This window comes from Dermacentor albipictus, chromosome 2 (assembly GCF_038994185.2).
Source record: "Dermacentor albipictus isolate Rhodes 1998 colony chromosome 2, USDA_Dalb.pri_finalv2, whole genome shotgun sequence".
NCBI classification, from domain to species: Eukaryota; Metazoa; Arthropoda; class Arachnida; order Ixodida; family Ixodidae; genus Dermacentor; species Dermacentor albipictus.
In genome coordinates this window covers 26,895,759-26,910,380 of record NC_091822.1, presented here as the reverse complement: position 1 = coordinate 26,910,380, position 14,622 = coordinate 26,895,759, and the positions used below count along the sequence as shown (strand labels likewise).

Sequence of the window (14,622 nt, the reverse complement as noted above, 5' to 3'; positions counted from 1 at the left end):
TTTGTCGACTGTTGGAGTGGAAGAGCAATCCGCAGTCGATGAAGCCAAGCAAAACAAGTTATTATTGCTTGCGAACCTGTGCTTCTGTAGTACATTTTTTTTTGTACCGAAACCGTTCCTCCTGTATTTACATAAAGGACACGGCGCAAGTGCCATGAGCACGGCGACCGCTGTCTTTCCCACGTCGGATCATGAGGCGCCGGGTGCCTCCTTACGTTACGCAGCCAAATATGTTCCGCGAGCGCCTAGAAACCGCGTTCTTGTTTGTTTTTCTTTATCGTTTACTTATGTTCGGGGTGCGATGCTCCCCATTATTGGCTAAACTAAAGAGCCGAACAGTTTTCGCGGACAATGAGTGCATCCTCGTTCGTAATACGTTGCGCCGCGTTTGGCGTTACAGCAAACGATAGGGCGAAGACAGTTCTTGCCGCGTGCTGCCGTTTTCTCCCTAAGTTTGGTTTGCCGTCTTCTAGCGAAAATTGGTGGGAGCAAAAATTGCATTTCTCAGTTGCCCAGCAGCTGTAAAGCATCGGAAGTCAGTATTCCTGTGACCGAGATTTTGCAGAGAAATGAAGCCAAAGTAAATAAAATGATAAATTTTGTAATCCATAACAATATTCAAAAATGCATATTGCGTGTTTCTTGCGGACGATGAATGCGGGCGCCCCGACGCAAACGACGAACGCTCGCGTGCTTGTAACAATATGATTCCAAAACTTTCATCGATCAAGAAAACTAGCCTAACAAACTGATGGCCAGTATTTTCCGCCAGCTATTGATAAACCCGCAATGCTTAATATGTTACACGAAAGTTTTGGAGCTCTAGAACTTGAAACTTGGGGGCATATTTCTAGTTGAAATCCTGTTAACAAATATATTGAAAACTGGCCTGCATGGATAGAAAATACTATTTTGGTTGCACTGCTTCGTTTTCGCTAGTCCGAGGTGTTCAGCAACGATGCATGGAGCTTTCTTTTTTCGTGTGTGTGTGAGTGTAGCAGAATAGACTCCCACAACGAGAGCCGCAAAATTTCAGTTCATTGTTCATTGATGAATAAGTAGCCAAGTTCAGTGCAGAAAGAAGCTATACCCAGCCTTTCTTTCAACAAAAGAGGAAAAATTTTAATTCTTTATCAGCAGTTCACGTAATAAGTGGGCTGATATTCAACTACCCCAAATTGGACACTAAAGCCCAACAGAATTGCACCCGTTAATTCTACGCATGTTGGTGCTGTTTCCCCAAACTATTGCATGTCATCTGAGCAAATATGAATACCTGTAGCGCTATATTCTGTCTTTTCATAGACTCCAGCCAAAGGCCAGTTCACCGTGTTTTCCCCTTGCCGAAACCGTATGGTCTTGCTGCAGACAGCAGTGGGGAAGTGCGGTTGGTGGCTCCGGAAGCATTCGGCCAGGAAAAACCAAGCACGCACACTAGTTTTGCTGTCGGCTTTTCATAGATCTGGTACTTCTGTCTCCTCCTTGGTTTTTATAAAGTTATTACGTTATGATTTTAACAATAAAATAATCCAGCGTCATCACATGTCCTATGTGGAATAGTTTGCATATGTGTGACAAACAATGATTGAAAATATCCCATATGCGAACGCTGGCCGTCTCTTGCTACTTTTGATAAAAGTGACCATATCATGAAATTCTGTCTGTATCAACGCTGGCTTTAATGATGATAACAGCTACCTGAACCTAACCCTAAATTCTTAGAGGTACCTCAACAGCATATTAAGATCGTTTTTGTTCACGTGAGCTAGAAATTTGATAATATACAGGCTTTTCCTGTCGTGTTTCCAGAAATGTGAAGCGATGTGAAATGGCACACGTTCATCGCCAATGAAATTCGCTTTACAATGGAACATTACACTTAAGAATGGACAGCACGCTGCGCTTGTGCTGCCTGCCTGTGCGTAGTATTCTTTGACAGAGCCTGCAACTATGGCGAAATTTCGCTAATCAGGCCAACACGATATAATGATGTATCTTTCTTCACAAGTTCTACACCACCGCACCGAGGCCGAGGCAAAGATATACGAACCAGACACCGCAGGCGTCATCAAACGATTCAGCAATGATAGAAAAAAGTTGGAGAGAGAGAGAGAGAGAGAGAGAGAAAGGCAAAGGAAAGATAGGGAGGTTAACCAGAGATTATCTCCGGTTGGCTACCCTGTACCTTGGGGAGGGCCAAGGGGATGCGATAGGTGAGACAAAAAAAAGAAAGAAAGAAATAAAGTCGGAAACAGGTAAACCATCGATTGCGACAGCAAATTAGTACACAGCTATACGCAGTAGGGGTAGCAGTTTTATTGGCAGTATAAACTTGGAAACATTCGCTTACTAACTGAACAAACATGGTGTCAAGTCGCACAAGCAAACATGAACATGCCATATTCGATGAGCGCGGACGCTCGCTGCAATGCGCTGGAGGCTGGTCTGAGCAAGGGTGGTGGCAGCAATGAGTGCAGTGACCTTCGGGCCTCATATCGCTTCAACGCAAGAGCGACGAGAACACCGCACAAAAAAGTACGAGCCATCCGCAGATCCCTTTCAAGATATGGTGCGCAAAGCACACACCCGACTTCCCCTCTCCCGCGCGGCGTTCCCGTGTTCCTCCACATATTGCGCGTGATATTGAGCCGCGATCGCCAGTTTTTTTTTTGTCCACCCGGTCGCGAAGTGCTCAGTTGCTGCCGGGGCACAACGCCGCACCCTCCCTCCCGCCTACAAGCCCCCCACCCCCACGGTCTTTCGCGCGACGGAAGACGGCGCGTTTTGTTTCCGCTTTCGCCTTCGCGCGCACCATATGGAGCCGCCATGCCGGCTTTATACAGCACGTCGCAGAGACGGCAACGCCGACGCCAACGGGAAAAATGAGCCTGGAGTGCCCTTATAATTACTATCGCAATAAAAGGCACCGCAAGTCAGTGAAGATAACCTGCTGCGAAAATATTACCACGGGGGAAGCATGCACTAGAGGAGTTGATGTATCATGTGAGCCCAGAGTTGTACCTACACTCGCTAGAGGAAGAAAAGGACACGGAGAAATGTTTTCTAGAGCAGCTTGGCGTGGTCAAGCAATTGAGTGGTGTGACCACTGTACTGAAATATAACCTAAACTGCATTCTACTATAAGAAATCTGTTTCTCTAATAAGTATCGCACAGACCTGCTTCAGCTCTTCTGCTATGCATGGCTTATGCGTTACATAAATGCATCAATCTGGATCGCAAAAAACAGCGTGAAAGTCCGCTGCGTAAAGAAAGCTCCAGAAGCTGGAAAATTTGGAAACATTTCCTCACAGATGTTTTATTCTGTTTTGCAATTCTCATAGTTCTTAAGGTGGTCTCCTCAATAGCTTGTCCTTACAAAATATTTCATCACATATTGATATTTGCATAAACATCGTGCAGCGTATTGTCTTTGTGCATACGAAGGTCAATGCTCCCAAAATTGCACCCTCCTCAATGAAAATTATTACGTAGCTACCACACACGGATGTTGGTAGGCAAGAACCTTCCTGAGCCTACTTTGGTAAATTTGTGTCAGTAATAATGTTGCTCGAAACTCCTCACTTCAGTATTGTCATTAATATGGCAAAAGTGTGTGTGTATGTGTGCGTGTGGGGAGGCTGCATCCGGCAAAGCCATGAATAACCTTAATAAGCAACGTAATACCCCTCTCACACTGGGCATTCAAATGTCATTCGAACCGAATGGCATTTGCATAGAATGACATTATTCGGTTTTTACACAGCGATATTTATTGCCATTAGAACGGAATGACTTCCGCAATCGAATGAGTTCGAGAAACTCATTCGGCTTCGCACTCGGAGCGAATGTGTACTCTCAACCCCAGAAACAAAGAAAAACAGGACAGAGCATTTGCAAATTGAAAACCATAAGCGTATAGAAATAATAACGTTTGCGTGTTTTATTGGACTTGTTACTTAAAGAGACAAAATCTGTGTGGCAGGCTGTCGCAAAATGTTCTTACTCTTCAGCTCAGCAGCGTCTGGCCGCCGCCCATGCCGCCGCCACTCTGCTCGTCGGCCATAGAACGTCTAATCGCTTCGTCTGATTATTACGCCTTGCTCGTAATGCAAATTACGCAGCAACTAATCGCTTCACCTCCTGCATCTTGGCGTTGTCGTCCACCGTCACCATGTCAGCCATTTTGTTTTTTTTCAATTTTTATGCTACTCATTTGGCTAAGCCTTGTTTTAGCTTATAGTGGCCACATAGTCTGAAATAGAACAACTTTTTTATACGCATTACTAAAATATTTTTTTTTTCAGTGAAGTGACGTCTCAAAAATGTATTGAAATATATGGATTGCTTATGCAAGCACCTTATAACTGCCTTGTTCTACGTTAGTTGCCGCGTTGTTTTCGGTATGATCGCCATTGATATCGCCACCGAATGACATTAATTTTTTCGAGTGTAGCACAACCGCGGGAGAATGATATCCGTTGCACCGAATGCCATTTGATTCGAATGAGATTAAAACTCCCATTGTGACAGGGGTAGAAGCATGCTGTGCCAGAAACAACCGTTCTAGAAAAGTTGAAGTACTTTCGCCTCCTCATTGTGTCGACATCCAACTTATCCTGACAAATTACCTCCAGGTAATGATTAAACTAAAAAAACAGCTATAACAGCTGTCCTATGTTTCAAACAGGTCGCACGAAACTGAGTCCATGGGCTCTGTTAAAGCAAGTGCTAATGTACAGTCGCCCAAATCTTTAACTGGTGTGCGGGAGCGGCGACTTTTCCGGGCGTCAGCGCCGTATGACGCGGCGAGGCTGGAAACAGCCTAGTAGACGATGGGCCCAGCTGAGCGCGCTTTGTCCGCATGCGCTTAGCCTCAGACTGTTTCCAGCCTCGCCCCGTCAAACGGCGCTGACGCACGGAAAAGTCGCCGCTCCCGCACACCAGTTAAAGATTTGGGCGACTGTACGTTCAGCGTTTTGGGGTAAGGTCTTCAGAAACACTTTAAGAAAATTATTCTGAGCTGGTTGCCGTGATGCATTGAATGCAGCCCATAAAAGGTACTTTTGAAAGCGTCCATGTCCCGAAAGTAAGCCTTCATTCATGCCATCGTACATCACCCTGTCGTTACTCAATCTCAACTGACCATTAACCACCGATTGACACATTCTTCTCCTGCATTTACTGTTTATCGACTAAAAATAGGTGATATTTTTTGTTGCCTTGCAAATGTGTCATTTATGCCTAGATGATAATGGAACAAAGTGCATATACAAATTTTAAGAAACGTCTGGAATATGCTTGTGAGGATTTTTGTAATGATAGCTTGTTAGTAATGTTACATCTCTGAATGAAACTGTACTGGTTTTGCATGTTGTATCGCGAAACAACAGAATATGAAAAGGAACTGTAGACAATTTCAATTTAATTTGGTGAATATGTATTGTCACATTAGCACAAGGAAAGCTATGCAGAAAATTTAATACGCATAGTATCTTTCCTTGACTATCAAGTATACTCGTTGTACGGAATAAAACAAGAACTGTCTACTTAAATGCGAAAGGTCTAGATCTGTGGCTCTTGATAAGCTGTTGATTCTTTATAAATAAATGTGAGAACAATGACTTCGGTAGAGTTGTGTTGTACACAGCAAAAACTTGGCTTCTGTAGTATTTTCCTGTCTATGAGAATATGTAGGAAGCTACCTTACGTATGTATGATCGCAGTACAGAGTTCCCCCATTTGTACTGAGTAATGACATACTCAATTGTACATAACTAAATGTCATAGGTTGCTAATAAAGAAGTTGCAGTTTCGCCCGGAAGGCGAAGTGCCGATTGCAATATCAAGTTAGTCGACAGCTACAAATAGTAAGGTAGTAGCTCTATAGAGCACATAAACTTAGAAACGTTCACTTACTGAGTTAGCAGCATGGTATCAGCGCGCACAAGCGAACATGAACGCATCACACTTGATTGGCGCGGACACTCGCTGTCAAAACATTGGTGTGAGCATGCGCGGCAGCAGCGGCGAGCGAAGTGTCCTTCGGGCGGTTTATCGCTTCAACGCAAGAGTGGCGAGAACACAGCGCGCACAAACGTTTGAGCCATCTGCAGATCCTTTCAAAGATATGGCGCGTGCGACCACGCGCGACCGTGCAAAGTGCGCATTTGTTGGCAGAGTCTAAACCGTCCCCTGTCTCTCCAGCATTGCCTTTCCGCTAGGGATGGTCGATTAACTTTTATTGCGACAGCAACTATACGGAAACTTCAAGCGCATTTCCGCCGTCGGAATCACCGTGATGTCCCGCACAACGTCCAAGGGCGATAACACCGTGGCCGCGCGCCCTACACTTTATGTTCGACTGAAGGCTTGCGAGGGGAGCCGACGATAGCGGCTCCATTTCGCCCGCGCGAATGAGACGAAAGTGGGCACGAAGCGCGCTGTCTCGTGGCGTGCGGGAGCCACTGGGGAGAGGGGGAAAAGTGAAGGAGGAGGGGCGGCATGATACACCTGGCTGCAACTGCGCATGTGGCGGCTGCGCGCGGTCGCCCGGCCGTATCTGGAGAAAGGTCTGCGTTGGGGGCAGAGTCTAGGTGCGTCGGAGGTTCGTAGGTTTGTCCGTGCTGTGTGTTCTCGGCGCTCACTTTTAACGCGACAGCGTTAAGAAGCTCGTGTCGCAGAAAAACCAGTGTCGGCGGCGTTGGCCGTGAGCGAAAAATTCGGGAAGGCAATTCATAAATAAAAGCAACTTGCAAGATGGTCTGGGTGGGAATCGAACCAGGGCCTCCAGAGTGTGAGACGGAGACGCTACCACTCAGCCATTAGTTGAATGGTTGAAGGCGGGACAAAAACGCCTGTAGTGAATGCGGTGTTGCCTTAGAAACGAGCCTTAGAAAGTTATACTGCGGTGCATATCGGTAAATATGAGCATGAAAATTACAGAAGTCGCAGTTAAACGCGTAGCGAGATACGTGACCGCTACATTTCTTCTGCGTTTACCACGCACGCAGAGCCATCTTGCAGCAAACACAGCAGAGCCTCTGCTCGCAATGTACGGTGCTGCCCCGACAGGTGGCATGCCACTCGCCCGCTTCTCACCTTCGTCTCGTTTGAGCGCATTGGGGCTGTGCGGGGACCGGTGCGAGGCGCGTCGCGGCCTGGCTGTCCGTGCCGATCACGATGTTTGGCTGGCGTAGATCGTTTCCCCCTCCGAGACACCGAGTTCTTTGGTTTGATCCGCTTGTTGAGGCGCATGTTTCGTTGCCGCGCCGAACGCTGCGTTGCTCGGCGCTCACCGCGTGATTGGTGGGTGTAAAGTCCGATGCGGGGCGCCTCGTAAATGATCGCTGCGCCGTAGCGCATTGTCTTACACCCCTTGGCGGGTCGACGGGAACGCTGTCGCGTCCCACTCTTGAAGGCGAAGCTTAAGCGTCCTCCAATTTTTCATTGAAGCGATCAAAAGACGAACGCCACTTCGATCGCTGCTGTTGCCTCGTTTCCTCCCGCGAACGTTTTAACATTGTGTTTGCGCGGTCATCGAGTCAGATGTGTTCGTCTTTGCTTGTGCACGTGTTGACCCTATGGGTGTTAGCTTATTTAGTGTACCTATGTTTATAAGTTCATACGGTCGATAAAACCACAATCCTTACTTCGTATAGCTGTCCATTAATTTGGTATTGGAATCATAGCTGGGCCTTTCGGGCGAAACAACAACTTTTTATTCAATTAATGATTAATCATTCACCACGTTAGCCTTTAATCAATTATTCGCTTTCGCTTCAGGATTTGTTATCGATTAAGTTATTCATCTAATTTTTCGCCAGACACTTTCAGAAAGCTTGAAACACAGTTATATAATTTGTTAGGAACCTAATTTAGTGATTGAGAGGGGGAAGCAAGCTAGAAACACAACTGTATGAAGCTTTCGATAAAGGATAATATTTACCTCGTTAAGGACTAAATTAGTTGGATCCAGTAGCTTTCGAAAATGTAAACAATATATGTCATAAAAAGGCGCTTACTGCAGAATTAAATCAGATGCAAGGCACGAGTGAATCCATGTACACTACAGTTAAACAAGCAATAAAATAATCGCAATAATTACAGGTTAATATCTACTAAGATATGCAAGAAATTGCAGTGCGCATAAGGAAGAAGAAAATTGCTGGTTTAGGATAATAAACCATATGTTCTTTCCGACAGAATGACGGAATGTCAATTGGGGGAGATGTTTGGGTGAAACATACAGGTTCTATGAATGGGCACATAACCAGCATGCGGGAATAGACGCTTGCACACTACAGCATGGATTCCAGTGAATCTATATATAGAGTTACTGGAATCGACATCAACTCCACCGCTATGTCAAATACAGGCTCCGAACCGGCGCGCATGATGTTCCAAGTCTGTAGTGGACTGGTAGTAGCAAGACGATCAAGTATTAGGTTGCTATAGTATGCCTCGAATTGCGAATGCATTTGAAGCCTGCGGCTTCAGGTGGCGTGGGGGAAGAGAGCAAGCTCTCGGTCGCACACGGGAAAGCAGTCGCGCTACCACAGTCGCAGTCACTTCTTGTGCGCTGCCATTCCAGTTCAATTTAAAGTTTTCGTGCCACTACTGTTGAGCACTCGAAAACAATTTATCGAACCGCGGCCTAATCAGTTAAGTTGGTTAAGTGTAAGGTGTACGCTGATGAAGTACAATCCTTTTTGCAGGGTACATTTATTCGAATAATCGATTAACATTCATCGATATTAGCAGCCCTATTCCCCACTCTCGACCATTCGGTGGGCGAGATTTAGCCGCAATCGTCGCGGCTCAATCGCGACGATCTAGGGCCCTAGCGACGATCATATCTAGGGCCCTAGCGCCCGGCTCCTAGGTACGCACTTGCGGCCGGAGCAGAACGCCGCCGCCAGCCCCGTCCCTCGCATCCCTGCACGGCCTTTCGCACGACGGAAGATGGCGCGTTTGCTCGCCGCCTTCATCCCTCGAGCGCGCGAGACTGAGCCGCGATCGTCTTGTGCCCTCGCCTGATTTGACACGCACATACAGCATACCGCGCTTGGTGACGGTGTTATCGCCTATGGACTTTATACGGAACCTCATGGTGACGATGCAACAGAACCGCACCTGGAGTGTCCTTTTAAATGCTATCGCAATGAAGTCAATGAATAAACCACATTTTCTTTTGCCTGTCTATGTTTCGCCGAAACAAAAAAGCCGTGTGCCATGGCGAGCTGCCTCGCGAAGCATGGAGGATAAAAGCTAGGTTTTAACAGAGATGCGTTGATCAAATACTGTGAGCTAGACAAGAAAATCAGAAGCAGAAGGGTATTTAAAAGAAGATCTGAAGGATTAAAAAAATATGTAGTGAGTAACTAATGACTTTATCGGAAAAGAAGGTATTGACGGGTGTCCTTGTGGTAAGGCAGCCACTAGCCCCTGGGAAATGTGGCAAAATAAATGTAAGCGTCTTGGTTTCTGCTAGGGCCTGCTGAAAAAGTCGGGTGCCCGACCTTGTCGAGTGCATAGCAAACGACAAGTGGCATGGTGTTTCCCCCCTCGTACATCCAAAAAAAAAACGGGAAAAGAGGAAAACTGTTGCCGTGGCTGCATCTTTGAGTTTTTCTATGTGTTTCGTCTTGAAACTTTGGCCTACCAAGCAACAGGGGATAAATCGGGGCTCGTAATGCAATTCCCGTTTGCCTGGGGTGTATACTAGATGACATAGCCGTACTGCCTCCACGACGGTGCACGGACTGATAGTGATGTGAAACCATGGGTGTTAATTAGGATCCAGTGACGTATTAGATGAACTCAGCTTGACTTTACTGCCGCTATCGCTCACACCAGGGCATACGATGCACATTAGCCGGAAAGTAAGCCTGATCATAGTGTGCGTACTTAGAGGGCTCTCGCCACCAGCGGAAGGGAGGGCGTATTGTCAGATCATCACTTTAGTCAATATCTTTACTTTCACAAATTTCTAGGCCTTTGCCAAGCTCACTATGTTCCCAAAGTGCCATGAATCCTGTCAGCGGAATTTGCAGAACCATCTTGCGAAATTACAAAAAAAATTTAAAATAGTGATCCGGGGAATAACGCCCATGGCTATGCCACCGAGGTGATTAGGCGTAGCCTTCACAGTGCCTGCATCGCGCTTCGTCGTGTTCGTAGCTAACGAAATCCACCCTTCTCAAAAACATCCAACGCTTCGCACGGTAGCTGCGCATCGAAACAGCATGACTACGGCGGTGGCCGCGGCGACGGCATGAATGCGCCTATGTCGCCCGTTTAAATGGTATCGCAATATTAACCAAAAAATATAACACGCAATTGACAAGATCATGTGTATTGCGGAAATGTATGTTTAAAAGTAGGATGCGCAATGTGCAAAGCCACCAACAGGTCTCTTTACATGCGAAAACCTGGTCTTGAGAAGCATTCGCGCAGTGTCACGAAGCAACTAGGATCACACCTGGCCGTGCAGTCCAGGACGTGTCTTCGCAACGCCCATTTAGGTCGACATAAATTGAAAGGTACGAGAACAAAGCACAATTGACAAAACAAATATAGGAGACGTAATTTACTGCCGTTGAAGGCCACCACTATGGTAGCCAAGCCACCGTAGCTTTTGGAGAAAAGGAAATTGTTGTGATGATTAATGCTCGTTAAGGGGTGCGCGCTTGTGCACACTCTCTATCTTGCTTTTAGACGCCCGTCCTTGCATACAGGTGCGCTCGTCCATTTCGTGCTTCGTTTTTTATTTCAGTTAGCATAATGCATTCATATATATATATATATATATATAGTCTTTTTGTTTATCCTCAGCCGCACGTATATGTAAATACATGTGTAACAAAAAAAGTCATACTTAGTTCAGCGCTTGTGCTGTCGAGTTGTTTTTCTCGTTCCAGTGGTTTTGTGCTGATTTGTTCTCTGTCATGGATAGGTAGAAACAAGCCCATCATGCAGTATAGTTGCAGTAATCACAGCTGTTGCTTTCTATGGTTCCTTAATTTTCACGATAGAACAGGTAAAATTAGTCTAATAGAAGATTGGCAGGATAATTTGGTAAAAGTGAACAAATAAGAGGCTTTATAACAGGATAATTGCGGAGCGATAACGAATGGCATCTTATGTACAAAGCTTCAAAAAGGAGCCGTTTCAGTCGAAAATAAGTCACCAAGACAGCATGCACACCAGCTTTCCGAAACCAGGAAGGGCCTAATAAATAGCACAGAGCATCAAACTGTTCAACCTCAAAATCAGGTCGAGTATGTCAAAATACCAAAAATTGCATTTTTCGGTGATTGGCATATTTAGGCAACCACGTTAAGGAAGGTTGTTTTTTTCAGGTAAGCTTAACCATTGCAGAAGAACATGATTTGTGTTCCCCAGTTGACATCAGAAGTGCGGCAAGCAGCATATAAAAATGCTTATTGCAATGAACCAAACAGGATATTACAAAGTGTCACTTATACAGGAAAAGAACGCACGCTGTCCTGTTCTATCGGCAGCACGACGGTGAATGGTTCGCAGTCGTCGTGAGTAGCAATAAAGAAGTGTTGATTGAGATTTAATTTTCTATTTGCGTAAAGTAATGCTAAAATTGCAACCTGTTCGCGTACTCACGGCAGTTCGAGCCCATAAGAGATGCTTTCTGAAAATGAAATCTGTAATCCTTAAGCGCTTGCTCGAAAAACACTTCTTCCTTTAAGGTCCCCTTTGAAGAACACGAGGGAGCGCGGAACTCTGCCTGGTCGCAAGTAGCATCGTGTCCATATGGCAAGCAATCACTACAGTTGCCAACTTGGAAGGTTGTTTGAAGGAAGCATCATTGGAAATTGTCGCGCCATCGAGATCAGAGGGGAGGCAAACCGGTGGAATAGCAAATCACTTACCAGGACTGCAGAATCGCGCTTGCTTACGCCAAGGGCTTCTTCTCCTTCATTGACTTTATTCATTATGCACACGTCATCAGCGTGATGTGAAGACTGTCTTAAGCTGTGGTGTGCACCCACTTCTGAAGCTAGAACTGGAACAGTGAGCTAGGACTGAAACGGTGTGCTAGGAGGGAGCATATAGAGCAACAAATACTGCAAGGAGACACGGAACGCAAAGATACTAAAAAATACAGACAAATGTGTAAATGAGAAACCAAGCCATACCAAAACAAATTATCGGAGGATGTGTTAAAAAAAGGCGAAATTTCACTTTTTATTACGGAACATCGGGTGTTATAAAGCTTGTATATTATTCCTATTCCGTTATACGCATTGTCGAATACCTAAGACGAGTTGATTGTGAAGTATCTTATTTATGTATTTAATTTATTTTTTTTTATGTAGTACATACTGCAGACCCTTCGGTCCAAGTGGAGGGGCAATAGAATAGACACAAACAATAGTGAACCAATCAGGAACACGGAAGTACAACTTTACACAATATTCAGTCACACTGTGTCTGTAAACCGTCGTTTCAGTCCGATATTGTTCGGGGAAAAAAGAAAACTTACACGCGTCAGTTCGAGCATAATAGGGTGTTAGTGAGTCAGGATGATACTGTCTTGTGTGCCGTGATGGTTTTATTGCAAGCTTCTTGTTGAGAAGGAGCGAAAAGAATTCGAGCGTCAGCGGCTTTCGGCGTGATTCAAGAGTTGATATAGAATTTTCTGTCATAATTTTAGAGGGAGGGTCCAGCCTTGCGAATCTATAGAATATAAACTGGGCGGTAATTGCCCGACTATATGATAATAACCCCATTGAAAATGGCAGAAAGTAATTCCAGTAGCAGTACACGATAGGGCACACGAATGAAAAACCGTGGCTCTATAGTAGGCGCAATACTATATTCAGTAAGTTTTCAATTGATTTCTTCAGTTTTGGCTGTAGTAAACATTCTCAGTAGCGTGAAGAATCTACTTTCACGGAAAAGAAAGTTTCCGTGAACTTGATTTCGTCGTTGTTTGTGGAAGTCTGTGGAAGCGATGAATCTCTGGGATCTGCGAGGTGACACGTCCGTCTCTGTGTTCAGTTTCTGTATTGGCGTCACCTGCTTTGGGGGTTCGATCAAGTGTCCGGTGGTATATAATTTATGCATTAGGTTCTTGTTTCGTGGAGCTCTTTCTCCGTTTGAGCAATTACGCTTGGGTGCTTTTAACTTTGTGAACACCAGCGTACATCGATATCCCCACCACGCCATATTATATCCCCGGGGTTACTTTCGGTCATTTCCGAGGCGCTACTACTCGAGTTTTCACCGGCAGAGGTAGGGGCAACGTTCCCATATGCACGAAGCACCGCCCGAAACCAGTTGCATTACATCCATGAAGTCACCAGGAACCAGTGAACGCCATTCTTATGGAGGTGGGTCTACTTTTAGCAGTTCTACGGGAATTTATTCTTTGACCACGCGAGCCCCATATATATATATATATATATATATATATATATATATATATATAGGCGCGGGAGCCGCGGACGCGCCACCCGCGCTCTCCATAGCTCTCGTACGGGGCTACGACCTAGACAGCATGCGATACATGGAGCTTTCAACCGCGGAGACGCCATTTTTGATGAAACTACGGAGTATACCACCAAGGAAAAGCTAGAACAGTGGGAGCGAGCAACCTCGATGCGCACCCGTTCCGAACGTCAAGGTGGCGGCAGTGACGGCCACGTCACCGCTTCGGCTCTTGGCAAGCAAGGTCAATGTGAACACTGGAAGCCACAAGTTATGCCCAAATTTGGAGCGAAACATGCGGTGATCATCAGCCTGCCAAAGGGAACTCTAAACCTCGCACAATTTAAGTGCGACAACCAGATCGGGAAAGCGATGTACGCTGCGGCCGGCATTCCGCGGAGGTCGCAGGCGCTCGCTATTCGGCCGGCCTGGGACCAGAATATTATTATTATTGGCATCAAGAACACCCAGCTTATTTTGAGGTCCTTTCGATCAGACAGTTCGACTTGGAGGACAGGCCCGAGTGGTTCAAGCCTACCTCAAGTCATCGAACAAAACAAGCCGTGTTGTTGTTCAAGTGATCCCAGATCCAGTGAAGCGAATATTACTTAACCCATTTCTTCGCCAGAGGCTCCAGTACTAGGAGTCCAAAAATTAAGAGAGACCAACATAGCAGCCATCACGTTCGAGGACCGAAAGGTGCCTTTCAATGTTTAATACTGGGGAGAAGCTGCCTCATTTGCGGGTGCCCCTATGCCACGGGGTCAATTGAGGGCACAAAAAAGTACAGAACAGGCGGAGCTGGAACTGAAGCCAGGCGGCGGCCCGTTAATCGAAAAGCCGATCGGCAACGTCACTCCCGGAACGCTGGAGGGAGCGAAGCCCCCGATCTGCAATTTCGTACGTAGAGGGGACCCCTTGGCCTCGACCGCGTGCGGGAGCCTTCAGAGGGGGCCCTAGGGGAGGCGGTCATCCAACCGGCAAGCGCGATGGACCTGAGCCAGAACACTGTCCCGGAAACAAAAGGAGCAGCAACAAGGTGAGCTGGGCATGGGTGGTTGCCTCCCCTCCCCTCACGGTGTCTAATGAGAAACTTAGGGCTGAGAACGAAAGGCTCAAACTAGAAATACAAAAATTTAGAGAGAAGACGGCAG

General features: G+C 46.1%; 2 protein-coding genes across 4 annotated transcripts in view; one reads left to right on the top strand and one right to left on the bottom strand.

Annotated features, from left to right (window-relative positions):
* The window catches only part of LOC135897907 (uncharacterized), a 69,438-nt gene extending 57,444 nt beyond the window's left edge, over positions 1–11,994 (bottom strand). Inside the window, exon 1 of one of the 2 annotated variants that reach the window (XM_065426600.1) lies at positions 11,908–11,994. Coding sequence is in view for 1 of the 2 variants with exons in the window: in XM_065426599.2 (XP_065282671.1) it covers positions 11,908–11,970 (63 nt within the window). In the remaining variant the exon portion in view is untranslated. The remainder of the gene's footprint in view (positions 1–11,907) is intronic. The other variant, XM_065426599.2, reaches the window with a different exon arrangement.
* The window catches only part of LOC135897905 (uncharacterized), a 121,939-nt gene that overhangs the window by 24,254 nt on the left and 83,063 nt on the right, over positions 1–14,622 (top strand). The gene's annotated exons all lie outside the window — the stretch shown is intronic.